Source organism: Marmota monax, unplaced genomic scaffold (genome assembly GCF_021218885.2).
Source record: "Marmota monax isolate L192 unplaced genomic scaffold, Marmota_monax_Labrador192_F-V1.1 WCK01_AAM20220418_F8-fsc00004, whole genome shotgun sequence".
Classification (NCBI taxonomy): Eukaryota; Metazoa; Chordata; class Mammalia; order Rodentia; family Sciuridae; genus Marmota; species Marmota monax.
The window spans coordinates 31,151,675-31,172,832 of NW_026692881.1; the positions used below are offsets into that span (position 1 = coordinate 31,151,675).

A 21,158-nucleotide genomic window follows, 5' to 3' on the forward strand; every position below is an offset into this window, starting at 1 on the left:
TGGGACATAATTCTTTACATTAGTGTTTCCTGCGCCTGCTTTTGACTTCGATTATTAGTGGACTCCTTTGACCAGTAATGCATCTATGTTGGCTGTCAGGCTTTACTTCTCTGAAGAATAACAGTATTTCCTCCATTTTCCTGATTTCCCAACTGTTATCTATTTCCCAATATATTTTTTTTAATTTTTATTGTTGGTTGTTCAAAACATTACATAGTTCTTGACATATCATATTTCACACTTTGATTCAAGTGGGTTATGAATTCCCATTTTTACCCCATATACAGATTGCAGAATCACATCAGTTACACATCCACTAATTTACATATTGCCATACTAGTGTCTGTTGTATTCTGCTGCCTTTCCTATCCTCTACTATCCCCCCTCCCCTCCCCTTCCCTCCCATCTTCTCTCTCTACCCCATCTACTGTAATTCATTTCTCCCCCTTGTTTTTTTCCCCCTTTCCCCTCACTTCCTCTTGTATGTAATTTTGTATAACCATGCAATTTCCCTTCTCTCTCCCTTTCCCTCCCACCTCTCATCCCTGTTTAATGTTAAATCTTCTTCTCATGCTCTTCCTCCCTACTCTGTTCTTAGTTACTCTCCTTATACCAAAGAAGACATTTGGCATTTGTTTTTTAGGGATTGGCTAGCTTCACTTAGCATAATCTGCTCTAATGCCATCCATTTCCCTGCAAATTCCATGATTTTGTCATTTTTTAATGCAGAGTAATACTCCATTGTGTATAAATGCCAAATTTTTTTTTATCCATTCGTCTATTGAAGGGCATCTAGGTTGGTTCCACAGTCTTGCTATTGTGAATTGTGCTGCCATGAACATCGATGTAGCAGTGTCCCTGTAGTATGCTCTTTTTAGGTCTTTAGGGAATAGACCGAGAAGGGGAATAGCTGGGTCAAATGGTGGTTCCATTCCCAGCTTTCCAAGAAATCTCCATACTTCTTTCCAAATTGGCCGCACCAATTTGCAGTCCCACCAGCAATGTACAAGTGTACCCTTTTCCCCACATCCTCGCCAGCACTTGTTGTTGTTTGACTTCATAATGGCTGCCAATCTTACTGGAGTGAGATGGTATCTTAGGGTGGTTTTGATTTGCATTTCTCTGACTGCTAGAGATGGTGAGCATTTTTTCATGTACTTGTTGATTGATTGTATGTCCTCCTCTGAGAAATGTCTGTTCAGGTCCTTGGCCCATTTGTTGATTGGGTTATTTGTTTTCTTATTGTTTAATTTTTTGAGTTCTTTGTATACTCTGGATATTAGGGCTCTATCTGAAGTGTGAGGAGTAAAGATTTGTTCCCAGGATGTAGGCTCCCTATTTACCTCTCTTATTGTTTCTTTTGCTGAGAAAAAACTTTTTAGTTTGAGTAAGTCCCATTTGTTGATTCTAGTTAACTCTTGTGCTATGGGTATCCTATTGAGGAATTTGGAGCCCGACCCCACAGTATGTAGATTGTAGCCGACTTTTTCTTCTATCAGACACCGTGTCTCTGATTTGATATCAAGCTCCTTGATCCATTCTGAGTTAACTTTTGTGCATGGCGAGAGAAAGGGATTGTTTCATTTTGTTGCATATGGATTTCCAGTTTTCCCAGCACCATTTGTTGAAGATGCTATCCTTCCTCCATTGCATGCTTTTAGCCCCTCGACCGACCAGCAGCACAGGCCCAGCGGCCCGCCGGCATGGTAGACACATCACCCCTATTTCCCAATATTTAAAAAATATGGAAGTTTCTGAAGAAATGACAGAAACGAATGCCTACTGGAAATACTAGGACCAGTTAGATGTATGCTTTTAGCTTAAGATGAACTACACTCCTCATATTTAAAGTACTAATTTTCATTCTATACCTCTGTATTCTTACAATTCAATCTTCAGTAAACAAAGCCAGACATTCCATTCAAATTATAAAATCACTAGGAATAAGTAGTAACAACCATTGGCTAATACCTGTTTTAATTAAAAAAATAATCAAATTACACAGAGTAGACAATAAATGAGTATAAACCAAATTTTTACTATACTATTTCCAAAGAGTGAGGAAAGATCAGCACTATTAAACAAAAAGCAAAGGAAATTGCCTTTAGACCCCTCTATCTGTTGAAAGAGCTATTATTAGCTCCATGAAAGTTCTGAGTTCAAAATATAAAGTAAAAGGTATCTTGAAAGCTTATGTTAAACACAAACACAAACCAGATCTATCAAGAAATAGGGAAAAAGAATTTACATGGCTCAAGAGCAAACTACTGAGAAAAGGAAAGTAATTCCCAATGCCCCTGTATTAAAAAGTTGTTTTTTTAATAATTTAATATGAAAGGAGAACCTTGTGCCCAAAGGGGGCCAACTATCAACTCATCAGTTGTTAAAAAAATTAAGCTTGGCTGCTCACTCCCTCTCACATTCCTCCCACTCAGAAACATCCTCACATAAGGACTCAACTCTACCGTCTACGACAGTGACTTAAAAATCAAATCTCCAGGCCTCATCTTTCTCCTACTCAACCTGTAAAACTCCAAGAATTTGCAGAAAACTTCTACAAGGAAATTTAACCACACCCTTCTCCTTACGTCACATAAAATGAAATCCACTTGCTTCTGAAATTAAGCACCTGTTTCCCTTACTACTCTTCGAAGGTAGAAAGCTAAGTTTTGCTCTTTACATCTCCAAAATCTGAAAAATAATAAATACTTGCTGGCCAAATTAATGCCAATGATAACACGATTCTATACAAGAATCCTTAGCATTCCTTTTCCTCCCCTGCCTATACCATCCACAGTCACTCTAAGCCCTGTCCCAGTTACCCCTCATGTCCCTACCTTCCTGTTCTTACTAATGTGTATCCTCACTCTTACTACTGCATCCCTTAGTTTGTCTCTGGGGATTCAATCATTCCTTTTAAAACCCACCCTATAACAGTCTTCTGAAATAGGTATTTCTTAATGATACCAACAATGACTTTTCTTTGATTAAAGGATCACAGTCTTCTTTTGCTAGCAAATTTGGCCCTCATTTTTATGCTTCTACACTTCATTCAGACAGATCCCTGAAAATATTTACAATTCTCACTTTTATCAAACTGGCTTTTTCAATTATGTAATATCTATCATCCATCTGTCTGTCTCTTATTCATAAGGTTCTCAATAGCAGCCTCAACTAGAAAACATATTTCCCTTGCACTAATTTCTATAACTACTTAAGCCTCAATTCAATCAGACAGCCTTGAATAGATGATTGGCTTATGCATTTGTTTTTGTCGATTAGCTTAACTGCACTTTCATTTCCAGAGGGCAGGCAATGAAAATGAACTTCACACTTTCTTGTATTCACCACAGTACATAGACAAAATTTTTCACTACTGACAGTAACAGAATGATTGGCGGTAGAAGTGGTGGCGATAGCAGTAGTAGTAACAATTAACATTTACTATAGGAGCAGTTCTAAGAGCTTTAAATGTATTATTACACTAAATTTTCAAAATTACTCCATGAGATAGATTATATTATTACCCATGATTTATAGCTTGTAAAACTGGTCACAGAGAGGTTGGGTAACCTGCCAAATATCACACAGCTAATGAAGACTACATAAATTGAGATGAACAAGTTGAAGAAATTTTGACAGCAAAAAAAAAAAAAAAAAAAAAGACAGTTATCTTTTGGTTCAAATCATTAACTTATTTGCAAATAAAATACATTAAAAGCACTGATGGACAGTTATGGCATAATGGTAGAAAGATAGGGAAAATTCAAAGACATAATCGTTTTATGAATTCTTATTTCTGACCACAGTTCATTTTTTTATAGTTCATCTTTGTGGAAGGTATTAAATATGAGCAGATAGCATGCCAACACAACATTAAAAAGAATTGGAGTTCCACATTTTAAAACAGCACTGGTTTTATGTCAGCTGGCTCCCTAATTTTCTTAAATTCTTACAATTCAGGCACCAGAGGAATTAAAACAGCTATATTTTGCCATATGAAATAGAGTAGAAGTATACAAAGAAACAAAACTATTTTCTAACATCATAACTTTAGGGAGGAAAAAAAGAGAATCTATGCAAATGCAGGACAGATGAATTCCAAAATTGGAATCTTCTGTAAAGTTTAGTCAAAAGCAACTTAATTATAGGGAAGATTCTTTAATTACACCCTACAGAAACAAACAAACAAAAAAAAAAAAAAAATGAAGAGAAAACACCACTTGGCTTTATTTATTTAAACTTTCATGGGGAACTTAAATAGCTAATAAACACAAGCATAGTCTCAAGACTTCTATATTCTATAGATAGAATCATTTCTAAATTCACACAGAATTATAGATATAAGATATAATAATAATCAGCAACAAATCCAAGAAATTCCTTCCAGTTTTATTAACTTTGAGTGAAAGTTATACAAATTTAAATGTCTCATGTTTAAACTAATTTCTTCTCTTTCCTTCCATGAAGGAAAAAACTTTCAGCCTTCATCTGAATGATACTTGATTCTTTTTCTTTTCTTCTTTTTTTTGGGCAGTACTAGAGATTCAACCCAGGGCCTTGCTCATGCTAGGCAAGTGCTCTATCTCTGAACTACATGCCCAGCTCTTGGTATTTCATTCTTAATTTACATTTATAAATCATAAGACCTTGAAAAGGTAACTTATTTTAAAAATACTAACCTGCCCTTAAAAAGGCAAAAAAATTCTAAAATTTATATTCTTCTAATATAATATCAAGATTTTAGGACAAAGTATTTTTTCTTCTGTAAGTTGAAAAGAAAAAGAAAAAAAAATATGGAATAAGATAACAGAGTAAGGAATTTTGGAGTCAAACACAGATCCCAATTCCAGCTGCACATTCTTAAGCAAGTAACTCATGTATCTTGGTTCATCTATAAAATGGATACAATAATACTAATCTTATAAAAATGCTCTAAGCTAAAAACAATGAATGCAAAGTGCTTACTACAGGGACAACATATTGTAGTTAACTCAGAATTATGTGTAGCCATCATGTCCTCAAATATTTAGTTCTTCCTTTCTAAAAATTAAATAAGATGTCAAAAATTAAAATAAATGCAGAAATTATAAAGAATAACCATATATTAACTACTCAAGGGGGAAAAAACAAAGATTATTACTTAGTCTCATTTGCTTCCGATAGAGGTTTTTTTATTAAATATATTTTTTAGTTGTAGGTGGACACAATACCTTTATTTATTTATTCATTTTTATGTGTTGCTAAGGGTCAAACCTAATGCCTCACATGTGCCAGGCAATCGCTCTACTACTGAGCCACGATTTGAGCCCCCCCATAGAGGTTTTTAAAAAACATAATACCTGGACCAAAAATAATCACATAAATTCAAACTCAATGCTAAAATAAATGAAGACTTCACAAACAAATGCAAACTAGAAATATTTTGTGGTTATAACACAGAAACCATAACCATTCTTGTAAATTAATTTCAAAATTCTGTAATATTAATATGCCAACCTACAGAAGATCTAAACATATCACTTTAAAATATGAACATAGTGCTATTTAAAGGATTAATTCTGTTCCTCCCTTCTAACAAATTTTCATCTTCAAACTGTTTCTCCTATTACATATAATAAGACAAGTGATATCATTAACAAAGAATTAAATCACAATCAAACACTTCCCTTTGCCTTATAAAAACCAAAGTAAAATTATTTTTCGTTCTTGATGGATGTCAGGGGCCAAATCACCATGATAAGAGCCATTAAGTGAGTGTCTCCTATGTGCAAGGATTAATGATAATTACAATCTAGTAAGATCAATATTAGCATTCTGTATTACAGATAAGGAAACATTCAGTGAGTCCAAATGCATACCCCAGGCTAATATTTAGTAATTAAAACAAGAGATGATGAGGGTATAATTGTAAGATTCTAAAGCTTAGTGGCATGGTTTGAGTCTCCTTAAATGCCCTCAACAGAAGCACAAAAGGCAACCAAGAAAACTACAACAAAATCAAGTGACCAGTAGACAGAATGCTATTACCTCAGCAGTGAAGTGGTCAAACCTTCCATAAACTGCAATTATAGAACTAGACAAAAAGAATGTTTAAAACACACTTAAAGACAATGAAAACTTACTCATAGCAGACTTTTGAGATTAATATTTAATCTAAAAAACTTGCATCTGGAAGATGTACAAATTGCTAGCTTGTGGTTTTTCAAGTCTAAGGACACTATTTGACCCGAGCCCAGTTCACCTAGCTCAGAGCAAAGGCTGCAGGAAAATGGTGGTTAGTTTGGGCAGCAGAAGTTTGAAGCTTTATGGGCTTCAAGTTATTAGAAGACAGAATGCAAAGCCAGCAGAGCTAACAGTAGTTGACCACATGTCCTCAATATGGAGGGTAGGGTCAGGAGAACTGCAAATAAATCCTCAACTCCTTGTAGTAAATATTTTTTGTGTGTTTTAAATTATTTTGTTGTTGTTGTTGTAGATGGACAGTATGCCTTTATTTTTATTTATTTATTTTTATGTGGTGCTGAGGATCGAACCCAGCACCTCACACATGCTAGGCAAGTGCTCTGCTACTGAGCTACAGCCTCAGCCCTGTAGTAAATGTTTTTTGTATCTGAATAAAAAAAAAGTCTGAAACTATTACAGAACTGAACAAACGAATTAAAGTACTGATGCTGTTGGGAGAAGCAAACACAAAATACAAAATGGGAGAAGGACCAAGGCAAGAAAAAACCCCATGAAGATGAAATGAAGCTGGACACATCAGGTGAACTCAACAGACTTCTAATGTTACATGTATGTATGTGTAAAACATAAATGCATTTCCTAAATCTGCCTGAAGAAGAGGTCAATAAATATATGAAAGAACAGTGAACACACCCAGATCCTGGTTTCTTTCTTTTTTTTATTTATTTATTTTTTTAGTTGTAGATGGACACAATGCCTTTACTTTATTTTTATGTGCTGAGGATGGAACCCAGTGCCTCACCTATGCTAGGCAAGCGCTCTACCACTCCAGCTCCCCCAGATCCTGGTTTCAAAGACTTGCTTTAGTCAGCTTTCATGACACTGTGACCAATATGCCTGACAAAAACAACTTAAAAGGAGGGAAAGTTTATTAGACGCTCATAGTTTCAGAGGTTTCAGTCCAAAGTGGTCATTCCAGTGCTCTAGGCCCAAGATGAGGCACCATAATATGGGAACAGGGCCCAGTGAAGGAATGCTGCTCAGATCATGGAGAGGTCATGAAGCAGGGAGAGAGGGGAGAAGGGGCCACAGGGAAGATGCAGCTTCCAGGGCACACCTCAGTGACCCATCTTCTCCAGCCACGCCCCACAAGCCTACAGTTACCACCCAGTTAGTCCATTCAAACGAGGATAGACTGAGAAGGTTGCAGCCTTCACAATCCAATCATTTCACCTCTGAACATTCCTGCATTAACACAGGTGCTTTGGAGGACATCTCATATCCATACCATAACCACCATTTCTATTAAAAGAAAACTAAGGTTCTTTGGAAACATAGTTGATACTAGGATTATGGCAGAGGGAAGATAAGATAAACATATAACTGCTTGTTACAGCAGAAAGTAATGAAGTTCTCAAAAATAAAGTTGGGGTCATGTCATAAGCATGCAGGGGCCGGCTTGATAGGGGCTCCTACTAGCCAAATCTGGGACAATTTAGGCACTAAAATAATTAAAATGGTCCTTCTCCCATTTTGTATTTTGTATTTGCTTCTCCCAACAGCATCAGTACTTTTATTCATTTGTTCAGACAATAAGGGATTACAAACATTGAGAAAAACTGAAATTCGTGAGTCCATGATGACAACAGATTAATGAGAATAAGGCAACAAAGAATGCCAACTGCTTTATTTTATAATATTTAACATTAAAAAGTTTTTTAAAGATGTATTTTTGGAACCCAGAAAAATAACACGTTAAAAGCTGCTAAGAAAACAGAGGCTTTAGAACAGCATAAGTGTGACTCAGTGAAGAACTGACCTTAATTAGTATCTCCTTCTATTTAAAATCAGTTCAGACACTCCGAAATACACTGCTTTGGAGTAGGGGATTCTTACACAACAAAGATTTCAGCCTTTGCTTTCATTGACTATAATCTTAATTTGTTTTAAAAAATGTTATTGGGTTAGTAAAATCAAATCCTCAAATATATCCACTACATTATTCAATGTCTTACATAAAGCTTTATGGACACATCCCTCTTAGAATGTGAAGTCAGAATTTTTTTCTCCTAAAGGACATGCATACTTTATCAGAAAATTGAATTAAGTGCTTGTGAGGTAATACAGGTTACTTAGCTTGAGTTAGCCATTTTACAATGTGTATATATCTATATCTGTATCTAATGTATTTCAAAATAATATGTTGTACAAAATAAACACAATTTTTCAATTAAAAATAAGTTAATTTTTTAAAAAATGATAATAAGAGCTAAATAATTCATCAATTTCCTTTGTTGCCAAGGCTGTCAGAAAATTTATCTCTTTTCTATATGGTTGTTTTGATCCAATTTATCTTGTATTTAATCTCACAAGGGTATATGTTTTCTTTGAAAAACACCTCAAGTTCTTCAAGATAGAAGAGGGACTGCAGGTTAAAATTAAAAACTAATCATCTTAATAATATGATACCACACTAATGTAAAATAATAGAGCCTCTTAATAGCAGTACTACAAATATAGCAATTGAATTCATTTGTGGTTAAAAAAAGAAGCTTTAGTCAACTCAAATATACAACCATTTAGACTGATTGCTTTTTAATAAGACAAAAGCAAAATGTTGGAAGCAATATTTACAAACAAAATTATCTTTCCACATCCAAGCTACTGCTTGGGAATCTCAAAACTATATTTCAGATAATTAGAATTGAACTTCCCTTTACAGTATGAGACCCTTTAAATTAATAAAATTCAAATTCTAATTCTTACAACAAAATATGCAAAAGAGAAGACAGTTTGTTTAATGACCTTTTTCTTGATAAATACTATAATGATGATCTTGAGAAATAATAACAGAAGCTACTTCAACTGCAGGCTTACCACAAGGTAGGCACTGTGGTTCAGCTGCCTATCTCTGATCAAAATTACCATCTCTAAGAGTTTCAAAAAGCATTGTGTTCTATTAACATTTCTAATTTGTTTCCACATTGGCAAAATTTACTCTCAAAACCTTACAACAGGGAAATTCAATAAAAGTCTTCAAAGACTTTTCTGTAAGTCTGAAGTTACTTCAAAATAAAGTTAAAAAGTTCTCACTCAGAACCATTTTATTTTTATTTCAAATTGATACTTTAAAAACTGAAAGTCCTCACATGGAACTATGGCTACCTGTGGGTGAGGAGTATGATATTCCACCTTATGGATCTGGAGAAACAATTACTGAAGTTATATTCTTTGTACTTGATTCAAGTTCTACAAAGTTTAACAAATAAAAATATGAAGCTAAAATTAATAGTAAATAATCCATATGATATAACAATTCAGATAGGTTTAAATAGGTCTTGTTCAAACAGCAGAAATGTGAATATGCATGCCCAAATGCTAAAAACAAAGGAAATGCCAAGGCATGACCGCATGCTAATTCAAAACAACTTTATGGACAGACAAATCGTCTACAGAAACACCTTAATTTTAACTGGTTTGTGTTGTTTTAAAATTTTGACCATTCTATTTATTTCCAATTTTTTTTGTATCACTAAGTAGTTATGGTTAAAACACACACACTCCTCAAGGTGTTAAATATTTAACTTGTTTCCAATATGTGAAATAAGCATTGCTTTTGGTTCTTCCTCCAAAAAAAGGGGCACTATTATTTGTTCTGATATTTTCTCTAGAGACATTCTCTGCTTCAGAGATGACAATAAACCACAGAGGATGAATTTACACTCAAAATAAGACAAAAACTGAAATAATGCTTAGTAATATCTCCTCTTTAGTTGGAATCTACCTGAGAGTTCTATTTTACAGTAAAATGTGTGCTATCACCTTGACTCCATCCATCATCATCAACCTAGATCCCTCTCTCTTTATCATCAACCTTGATCCCTATAAGAACTTTTTTTAAAATATATTTTTAGACATTGATGAACCTTTAATTTTATTCATTTATTTATATGTGGTGCTGAGGATAGCACCCAATGCCTCACACATGCTAGGCAAGTGCTCTACCACTAAGCCACAACTCCAGCCCCTTGTAAGAATTTTTACTGGTTTCTCATGCACCCTTTCAGATTTATTATGCAGTTCTTTATTAAAATAAAGAGGGTTGCAACTACTCCACAAATTGTTGTGCTTTCCTTTGTACCATTTATCTCAATTCAATGAGACCTAAATAATGTCTGTCTACCCTGTGGCAAGGCTTCGAGTAGTTCCACAGGAAAAGCAAAAACATCAGTGAGCAAAGAAACACCAAAACTAGCAGTCACACAGACACGAGCTAACACACATTAATCAATCCTTCACCTCACCAGCAATACTAAGGCAAAAAAAGAACTAGTCTTTTCTAAATACGGAGCATAGTACCTAATACATCTATTTTACTATAGTTCCTTTTACAAAATATAGAGGATATTTAGTCTTTTGAGGGAGGGGGCAGGGACAGTAAAAGAATTCTTTGTCAATCACACTTTGTGACAGAATGATGCATAATCGCAATGTCACTTCAGGACTTAAATGAAACCTTGGTACTCAAGTGCTTATTTTTATTATGGTTTGGAAATAAAAACTATAAGTACCAAGTAAATGATAAAAGCAAGCATCAGAAAAATGTAGCAGACAGAGTACATTTCACTTGGAACTATCAGGAAAGACATTAAGGCTGAACTAGGCAAGGTTGGTTTTAGGGAGTAGAGAATGGGGTAAGACAAGGAAAGAGCGAAGAGTCAACTTAAGGGGTTTTATACTTTAAAATATCTAAGCAGGGAATGGCAAACTACAACTAGTGGTCCAAATCCAATCCACTGCTTATTTTATTTGGTTTAAAGGTTCATCAACATTTAAAAAATTTTTTTTAATTCTTTTTTTTTAATGTTTTAAATGGTTAAAAAAATCAAAAGACATTTCATGACACATGAAAATTAAGATATTCATATATGAAGTTTTACGGCTACACAGCCAAGCCATACATTCGCATGTCTGTGATCTACAAGGCAGAGCTGGGAACTGCAACAGAGACCTCAACTCACAAAGCCTAAAATATTTACTATTGGCATTTCAGAGAAAAAAATTGTCAATCTCTTCCCTTAGGACAGCCTATTTATCTCAAATATTATAAGTGAGGGGCTGGGAAGAGGATGGTGAGAAAGAATAGAATAAGAGACTCATAGGTGGAAGTAAGGATTTTAGTCCACATCCTAGAAGTAGTGGGGAAGTCATTAAATAAAGAGTTTTAAGGAAAATGACAACTAGATTTGTATTTTGAAAAGATCATTCTGGCTGTTATACTGGGAGCTAGAGTGTTAAAAGATAAATAAGAAAACTAGTGTAGTAAATAGTTCAAGCAAGATAAGAACTTAATTTGTGGGAGCAAAATTATTTCTGAACCCAGAAGGGTTCAAAGTCTGGCTATGCAACTTGCCAGGTTATTTCAATTCTCACATTCATTATGTTACAACAGTTTTAGGTAGAGAAAGCTAAAAATATTCCAAAGTATGTACATCTAAAAAGTTTGGGAATTATTACAGAATAAGTGCTCCCTCAGAACACTTTCTAAAATGTTTTATTCTTGTTATACACTAGAAAAGACTTTTACTAAATTTACAATTAAAGAATTTACAAGTAAACAATACAACATAAATTAACAAAAACAAAAAAGGGAATATATACAAATGCTGCTTAGGTACATTTTTCAGAGCCCTTTTTTCCCATAGTGTAGTAGTAACAAAACAAAGAACGTACCTGCTACATTCTAACAACGTAACTTTAAGACGTCCTTCAGCAAGTGCCCACTGGTGTATATGGATATACTCTTCATCTTCTTCAGATTCTTGCAAGGTCTGATATGGAAAAAACGGCTTGAACCTGACAAAAGTAAAAATAAGTCTAAATTTCTAAATAATACACCACTCTAAAGTTCAAAGCACAATAACAAAACATACACATACTTTAAAAAACAATACAAAACACCTAATACTGCATGTGCTCTACAAAACCAAAGCTTATTGTATCTGCCCATAAATGGCAACAACTGGTGGTGGCACTTTTTTTTTTTTTTTTTGGTACTAGGGATTGAACCCAGAGATACTTTTATCACTGAGCTACATCCCCTGCCCTTTTCATTTATTTTGAGACAGGTCTACCTAAGTTGCTGAGGCTGGCCTTGAATTTTCAATCCTCTGGTCTCAGCCTCCCCAGTCACTGGAATTATAGGTATGTGCCACCATGCCCATAAAATGGTGCTTTCTTTATAGCACCCAGGAATTCTCACTTTTTGGTCTGCTCTCAATAAAAAGGCAGGACTCATCACTAGAAAGGAAACTCCAGAAGGAGCCAGTAGGTTTAGGTGGGGCAAGAGATTCTTTGGATCAGATGGGAAAAGTGTTCCTATAGCACAAGTTCAAAATTCAGAATGTACTGTTTTATGGAAATGAGATAAAAATTAGTACATGATAATGATAATTTCAGTAAAAATTAATAGCAGCAAGGTATTCACCAGAGTAACAAGGTAACAAGTAACCAGTCTAGTAGCTGTTTCACATGCATTATTTTATTTAATGCTCACAAACTAAGAGGTGATATTGCTTGCTCTTTTCTGCAGATGAAGAGTGAGTCTTCATCTGAGTGAAGCATTTGTTCAATTTTACACAGTGGGTGGCCAAACCAGAATTCAAGCTAGTCTGACTCCACCAAAATCCAAACTATCTCACAATTTTGTCACCCATGAATTATTTGGGCTATGTGTTCATTGTTAACCCTTATTTTTAATGGAGATACTTATGCTGAATTACATAAACTGTAGGCTTTAAAAAAACTTTTTAATCTGAAATAGAACTCATACTCCTCCATTATAGCAAAGGACAAAGAAAATGAGAGAAAACTGGGCTTGAGGCCCTGTAGTTTTCAATTCACCCTAAACACTATCACTAACCATGGCATTTGCTTGTTCAGAAAGTTTTCATGGCTTCCCACTAACCACAAAAGAACAGCAAGAAAAGAGCTAGGTGTGGTGGTGCACACTAGTAAGCCTGTAGTCCCAGCTATTCAGGAGGCTGAGGCAGGAGTCACAAGAGTTCACAACCATCCTGGACAATATAACACTATCCTGTTTCAAAAGAGAGAGTGCTAAGTCACTAGTTCCACATTCAAGATCCACCACAATTTTTCTAATCATATATTTACTTAAAATAAATCTTTCATTCTAGGAAGTTACCTTCTATAGTTCAAAAACATTACATATTCCTGCTTTCAGGTCTCTGTGCCCACTGAAGGTTTTTCTTAGTACTCAAGGATTGTCCAGCTCCTAAGCTCTTTCTATATTTGGTTTCAGATTCTAGACCACAGCATTCCCATCCACTGGTTTCAATTCTGTTTATCTTGCAGTCATTTAAATGGCCTAGTCTCACAATTCTCTGCACAAGTCACATATCTGACAAGTCTCCTCATACACTTAAGACTTGAGTATGTGATGAGTTAATTATAAAAATCCAACACTGAAAATGAAATAAAACACTTGGAAAGTATTAATAGCCCACTATAGTTTATACCAGAAAAATACTGAAGAGGGGAAGTATCACCACCTATCTGAGGTGGCAACCTACGGTGGGTTCACAAAATCTGACTATTTCAATAACTTAAGGAAACGGCCAAGAAACCATGCAAACACACAGAAGTACCTTTTCAAAATACAGGGATGGCTCTGTAACCTTAGGGGTCCGTAGAAAGAGAGAGAGCCACTGGAATTCTTTTTTTCTTATATAGAGAACACACAAGGGGAGGTTCCATGGAACATTCTATCCCAAAAAGGGCAAAGGGGTAGGATTACCAAGGAACAGGTGAGTGTAACTCAACCCCACCGGGTGACGCCCACTCCTGGAGCCACACCTTCCTAATCCAAGCAGAAGTAAAGCCCAATGTATTGTGGGGTACAATAACTGCTCAGCACCTCTTTACTCAGGACTTACAGGTGTGCACAAAGCTTCTGTCCAGAGCGGCTCCCAAATGGGAAGGGTACTGTTTTATGTCTTCCTGGTAAACAGTACTAAAGAAAAAAAAACTTTTTAAGAAAACAGAATTAGACACACAGACAATGCTTAGTGCTTTCTCCTTTATCTGAACTAGTATAGCAAACAGAAGTTTCGTTTCTCCCAGCTACTACACTAATTTGCATTTGAAGTCATTTGATTCAGACAGACTGGCACCAAAGTTTAGAGGGAAAAATATAGGAACCAAATTAATTATATTAACACAATGCTATAACTGAGTGCTTTTAACACAAACCTTATAGCTCCTAAAGAGCATATAACCTTGTTACTCTGTAATAAAATTACAAATATCACTACATACACTAGCAATTTCAAATGTAGTAACCCAAGCTAATTAGTTAAAATAAAAACTGCTTTTAGAAAACTTTTCTTGTCAAGTTTAAAGTTAAAATTCAATAAAAAAATTTCTCACAGGGGTGTGAATTGAATGTTATATGGAATAAAGTCTAATTTGGTTAAGTAATACCTAGAGGGTTTAACTAAGAGTGTTTATGCACAAAAATATATTAAAATCAGAAAAACAAAATAAAAATAAAATAAAAATAGAAACATATTCCTTTTAAAATGAATATACTAAGCTGTGATGCAGCTCAGTGGTAGAGCACTTGCCTAGTATGTTTGAGGACCAAGCTTTAATGCCCAGTGCAGCCAAGAAAAACAACAGAATCCACACACGAATGTTTTATAAAAACACTTGGTTTTCAAAACATTTAAGTACAAGCCTTTTAAAATATCTCAAAACCATAAGGACTCCAAATAATTATGCAGACTTCCTGTTTCCCTTCCTTTTATCTTCCTGTCCTACCGAATTATCTTTCCTTAGTTTATCTCCTGTTAGTCAAAAATGTCCATTTTCTCGCTCAAGTTCCCAGGAAACGAGCCTTCTTTACCAAGCTACCTGAACTCCTCCTACAGAAACTTAGGAAATTAACCTAGGAAAATTTATTTTCAGGGTAATAGCATGAGGAACTGTGCTGATGGGCTCCCCAGTGAAACTGGTGAAAACTATTTTAAAACAAAATACCGACCACGCGACTGGGCGGCTAGAGATCACCCGCACGCCGGCGACAGCCCACCCGCTGCCCGCGTGACTGGGCGGCTGGAGACCGCCCGCCCGCCAGCGACCAGGAGCTGAAACCAACCAGAGACAGTCCAGTCCCACCCCCCCCATTCGGACACCCCGGCAAGGAGCCTGGGGCCAGCCATAGCAGAGAGGTGACGACACAGGAGTTCGGCCATAGGAATTCCTTCCCAGCGGATTCCACTTTAGCAGGCATAGTCTACCAACACAAAGGAGAGACAACAGAGATATACAAAACCAAAACAAATCTATAGAAGAGAGCAGAAACACAGCAATCAAACAGAGCTGGAAAGTAACGTGAACATCATGAAAAAACAAGGGAAAAAAGGAGTACAAACAATGCAGGACAACTTAATTCTACAGGAGGACCTAGAAGCATCAGAAACAGGGATAGGGAAAGAACTCAAGGCATACCTAACTCAGATGGAAAGGAATATTAGAGAAGACATGAGGCAGCAAGTCCAAGCAATAAAAGTATATTTTGAAAATGAATTAAACAAACAAATTCAAATGGCAAAGAACGAGCTTTATCAGGAGATAAAGATCTTTAAAAAAAATCAAACAGTAATCCTAGAAATGCAGGAAACTATAAACCAAATTAAAAACTCAAACAAGAATATTACAAATAGACTAGATCAAGTAGAAGTCAGAACATCAGATAATGAAGACAAAGTTTATCAACTTGAAAAGAATATAGTCAACACAGAAAAGATGCTTAAATCCCATGAGCAATCTATTCAAGAGATATGGGATGTCATAAAAAAACCAAATTTGAGAGTCATCGGGATAGAAGAAGGCATAGAGATTCAAACCAAAGGAATGGACAACATATTAAATGAAATAATTCTAGTAAACTTCCCAGAGATGAAAGATGGAATGGATTGCCAAATCCTGGAAGCCTACAGGACCCCAAACATTCAAAACCGTAATAGACCAACTCCAAGACAAATAATTATGAAGATAGCCAACATACAGAACAAGGAGAGAATATTAAAAGCTACGAGAGAAAGGAGGCAGATTACATTCAGAGGTAAACCAATTAGGTTAACAACTGATTTTTCATCACAGACTTTAAAAGCGGAGAAGATACTGGAACAATGTATTTCAAACGCTGAAAAACAATGGATTCCAACCAAGAATACTGTATCCAGCAAAATTAAGCTTCAGATTTGACAATGAAATTAATATCTTTCACGATAAACAAAAGCTAAAAGAATTCGCAGCCAGAAAACCAGCACTGCAAAGCATTTTGAGCAAAATACTACAAGAAGAGGAATTGAAAAATAGTGCCCAAAACTAACAGCGGGAGGTATCTCAGTAAAGGGGGAGGAAAATAACCAAAAAGTAAAAACTAGCCAAACTAAAATAAATAAATAAATAAACATGACTGGAAGTACAAATCATATTTCAATTGTAACCTTAAATGTTAATGGCCTAAACTCACCAATCAAGAGACATAGGCTAGTAACCTGGATCAAAAAAACAAATCCAACAATATGCTGCCTTCAGGAGACTCATAAGATAGGAAAAGACATACACACGCTGAAGGTAAAAGGTTGGGAAAAATCATACCACTCGCATGGCCCTCGCAAGCAAGCAGGAGTGGCCATACTCATATTGAATAAAATCAACTTCAAACCTAAGTTAATCAAAAGGGATAAAGAAGGACACTATATACTGTTAAAAGGAACCATCCACCAACAAGACATAACAATTATCAATTTATATGCACCAAACAATGGAGCTGCAACGTTCATAAAACAAACTCTCCTCAAGTTCAAGAGTCAAATAGACTACAACAAAATAATTATGGGTGACTTCAACACACCGCTCTCGCCATTAGACAGATCCTCTAGACAAAAACTGAATAAAGAAACTATAGAACTCAACAGCACAATCAATAACCTAGACTTAACCGACATATATAGAATATATCAACCATCATCAAGTGGATATACATTCTTCTCAGCAGCACATGGATCCTACTCAAAGACAGACCATATATTATGCCATAGGGCAACTCTTAGTAAATATAAAGGCGTGGAGATAATACCATGCACCATATCTGATCATAATGGAATGAAACTGGAAATCAATGATAAAAGAAGGAAGTAAAAATCCTACATCACATGGAAAATGAACAATATGCTACTAAATGATCAATGGGTTACAGAAGACATAAAGGAGGAGATAAAAAAATTCTTAGAGACAAATGACAATACAGACACAACATACCGGAATCTATGGGACACAATGAAAGCAGTTTTAAGAGGGAAATTCATTTCTTGGAGTTCTTTCCTCAAAAAAAGAAAAAAACCAACAAATAAATGAACTCACACTACACCTCAAAAACCTAGAAAAGGAAGAGCAAAACAACAGCAAATGTAGTAGAAGAAAGAATTAAAATTAGAGCAGAAATCAACGAAATTGAAACAAAAAAAAAACATTGAAAAAATTGATAAAACTAAAAGTTGGTTCTTTGAAAAAATAAATATGATCGACAGGCCCTTAGCCATGCTAATGAAGAGAAGAAGAGAGAGAACTCAAATTACTAACATACGGGATGAAAAAGGCAATATCACAACAGACACTACAGAAATACAGAAGATAATTAGGAAGTATTATGAAACCCTATATTCCAATAAAATAGAAGATAGTGAAGATATCGATAAATTTCTTAAGTCATATGATCTGCCCAGATTGAGTCAGGAAGACACACACAATTTAAACAGACCAATAACAAAGGAAGAAATAGAAGAAGACATCAAAAGACTACCAACCAAAAAAAGCCCTGGACCGGATGGGTATACAGCGGAGTTCTACAAAACCTTCAAAGAAGAATTAATACCAATACTTTTCAAACTATTTCAAGAAATAGAAAAAGAATGAGCTCTTCCAAATTCATTCTATGAGGCCAACATCACCCTGATCCCGAAACCAGACAAAGACACTTCAAAGAAAGAAAACTACAGACCAATATCTCTAATGAACTTGGATGCAAAAATTCTCAATAAAATCCTGGCAAATCAAATACAAAAGCATATCAAAAGAATTGTGCACCATGATCAAGTAGGATTCATCCCTGGGATGCAAGGCTGGTTCAATATACGGAAATCAATAAATGCTATTCACCACATCAATAGACTTAAAGACAAGAACCATATGATCATCTCGATAGATGCAGAAAAAGCATTCGACAAAGTACAGCATCCCTTTATGTTCAAAACACTAGAAAAATTAGGGATAACAGGAACTTACCTCAACATTGTAAAAGCTATATATGCTAAACCTCAGGCTAGCATCATCCTAAATGGAGAAAAACTGAAGGCATTCCCTCTAAAATCTGGAACAAGACAGGGATGCCCTCTATCACCATTTCTATTCAATTTAGTTCTTGAAATACTAGCCAGAGCAATTAGACAGACAAAAGAAATTAAAGGCATAAAAACAGGAAAAGAAGAACTTAAATTATCGCTATTTGCGGATGACATGATAATATATTTAACAGACCCAAAAGGGTCTACAAAGAAACTGCTAGAGTTAATAAATGAATTCAGCAAAGTGGCAGGATATAAAATCAACACGCATAAATCAAAGGCATTCCTGTATATCAGCAACAAAACTTCTGAAATGGAAATGAGGAAAACCACTCCATTCACAATATCCTCAAAGAAAATAAGATACTTGGGAATCAACCTAACAAAAGAGGTGAAAGATTTATATAATGAAAACTACAGAACCCTAAAGAGAGAGATAGAAGAAGATCTTAGAAGATGGAAAAATGTACCCTGTTCATGGATAGGCAGAACTAACATCATCAAAATGGCGATATTACCCAAAGTTCTCTACAGGTTTAATGTGATGCCAATCAAAATCCCAACGGCATTTCTTGTAGAAATAGATAAAGCAATCATGAAATTCATATGGAAAAACAAAAAACCCAGAATAGCAAAAGCAATTCTAAGCAGGAAGTGTGAATCTGGAGGTATAGCGATACCAGAGTTCAAACTGTACTACAAAGCAATAGTAACAAAAACAGCATGGTACTGGTACCAAAACAGGCAGGTGGACCAATGGTACAGAATAGAGGACACAGAAACCAATCCACAAAATTACAACTTTCTTATATTTGATAAAGGGGCCAAAAACATGCAATGGAGGAAGAATAGCATCTTCAACAAATGGTGCTGGGAAAACTGGAAATCCATATGCAACAAAATGAAACTGAATCCCTTTCTCTCGCCATGCACAAAAGTTAACTCAAAATGGATCAAGGAGCTAGATATCAAATCAGAGACACTGCGTCTGATAGAAGAAAAAGTTGGCTACGATCTACATACTGTGGGGTCGGGCTCCAAATTCCTTAATAGGACGCCCATAGCCCAAGAGGTAATAACAAGAATAAACAAATGGGACTTACTTAAACTAAAAAGTTTTTTCTCAGCAAGAGAAACAATAAGGGAGGTAAATAGAGAGCCTACATCCTGGGAACAAATATTTACTCCTCACACTTCACATAGAGCCCTAATATCCAGAATATACAAAGAACTCAAAAAATTAAACAATAAGATAACAAATAACCCAATCAACAAATGGGCCAAGGACCTGAACAGACACTTCACAGAGGAGGACATACAATCAATCAACAAGTACATGAAAAAATGCTCACCATCTCTAGCAGTCAGAGAAATGCAAATCAAAACCACCCTAAGATACCATCTCACTCCAGTAAGATTGGCAGCCATTATGAAGTCAAACAACAACAAGTGCTGGCAAGAATGTGGGGAAAAGGGTACACTTGTACATTGCTGGTGGGACTGCAAATTGGTGCGGCCAATTTGGAAAGCAGTATGGAGATTTCTTGGAAAGCTGGGAATGGAACCACCATTTGACCCAGCTATTCCCCTTCTCGGTCTATTCCCTAAAGACCTAAAAAGAGCATACTACAGGGACACTGCTACATCGATGTTCATGGCAGCACAATTCACAATAGCAAGACTGTGGAACCAACCTAGATGCCCTTCAATAGATGAATGGATAAAAAAAAATGTGGCATCTATACACAATGGAGTATTACGCAGCACTAAAAAATGACAAAATCATAGAATTTGCAGGGAAATGGATGGCATTAGAGCAGATTATGCTAAGCGAAGCTAGCCAATCCTTAAAAAACAAATGCCAAATGTCTTCTTTGATATAAAGAGAGCAACTAAGAACAGAACAGGGAGGAAGAGCATGAGGAAAAGATTAACATTAAACAAAGACAAATGGGGGGAGAGAAAGGGAGAGAGAAGGGAAAGCATATGGAAATGGTAGGAGACCCTCAATGTTACACAAAATTACATATAAGAGGTTGTGAGGGGAAAGGGGGGGAACAAGGGAGAGAATTGAACAACAGCAGATGAGGTAGAGAGCGAAGATGGGAGGGGAGGGGAGGGTGGATAGTAGGGGATAGGAAAAGTAGCAGAATACAACAGTCACTAATATGCCATTATGTAAAAATGTGAGTGTGTAACCGATGTGATTCTGCAATTTGTATTTGGGGTAAAAATGGGAGTTCATAACCCAAATTGAGTCAAATGTATGAAAGATGATATATCATGAGCTTTGTAATGTTTTGAACAACCAATTAAAAAAAAAAAAAAAAAAAGATGCAGGCAAGGTTGGTTTCCAGTGAGGATCTCTCCTTGGCTTGCAGATGGCTTCCTTCTCACCGTATCCTCTCTTGGCCTTTTCTGCGTGCATATTCCTGATGTCTCTTCTTCTTAGAGGGATACCAGTTTTATTAAGTTAGATCTTATGATATCACTTAACCTTAATTATCTCCTTGAAGGTCCAATCTCAAACCACAGTCA

At 35.7% G+C, this 21,158-nt stretch overlaps 1 protein-coding gene across 1 annotated transcript in view; it reads right to left on the reverse strand.

Moving 5' to 3' along the window:
* Positions 1 to 21,158, reverse strand: part of Pdzd8 (PDZ domain containing 8) — a 77,209-nt gene that overhangs the window by 34,601 nt on the left and 21,450 nt on the right. Inside the window, exon 2 of the mRNA XM_046450025.2 lies at positions 11,920 to 12,042. Coding sequence (XP_046305981.1) covers positions 11,920 to 12,042 — 123 coding nt within the window. The remainder of the gene's footprint in view (positions 1 to 11,919; positions 12,043 to 21,158) is intronic.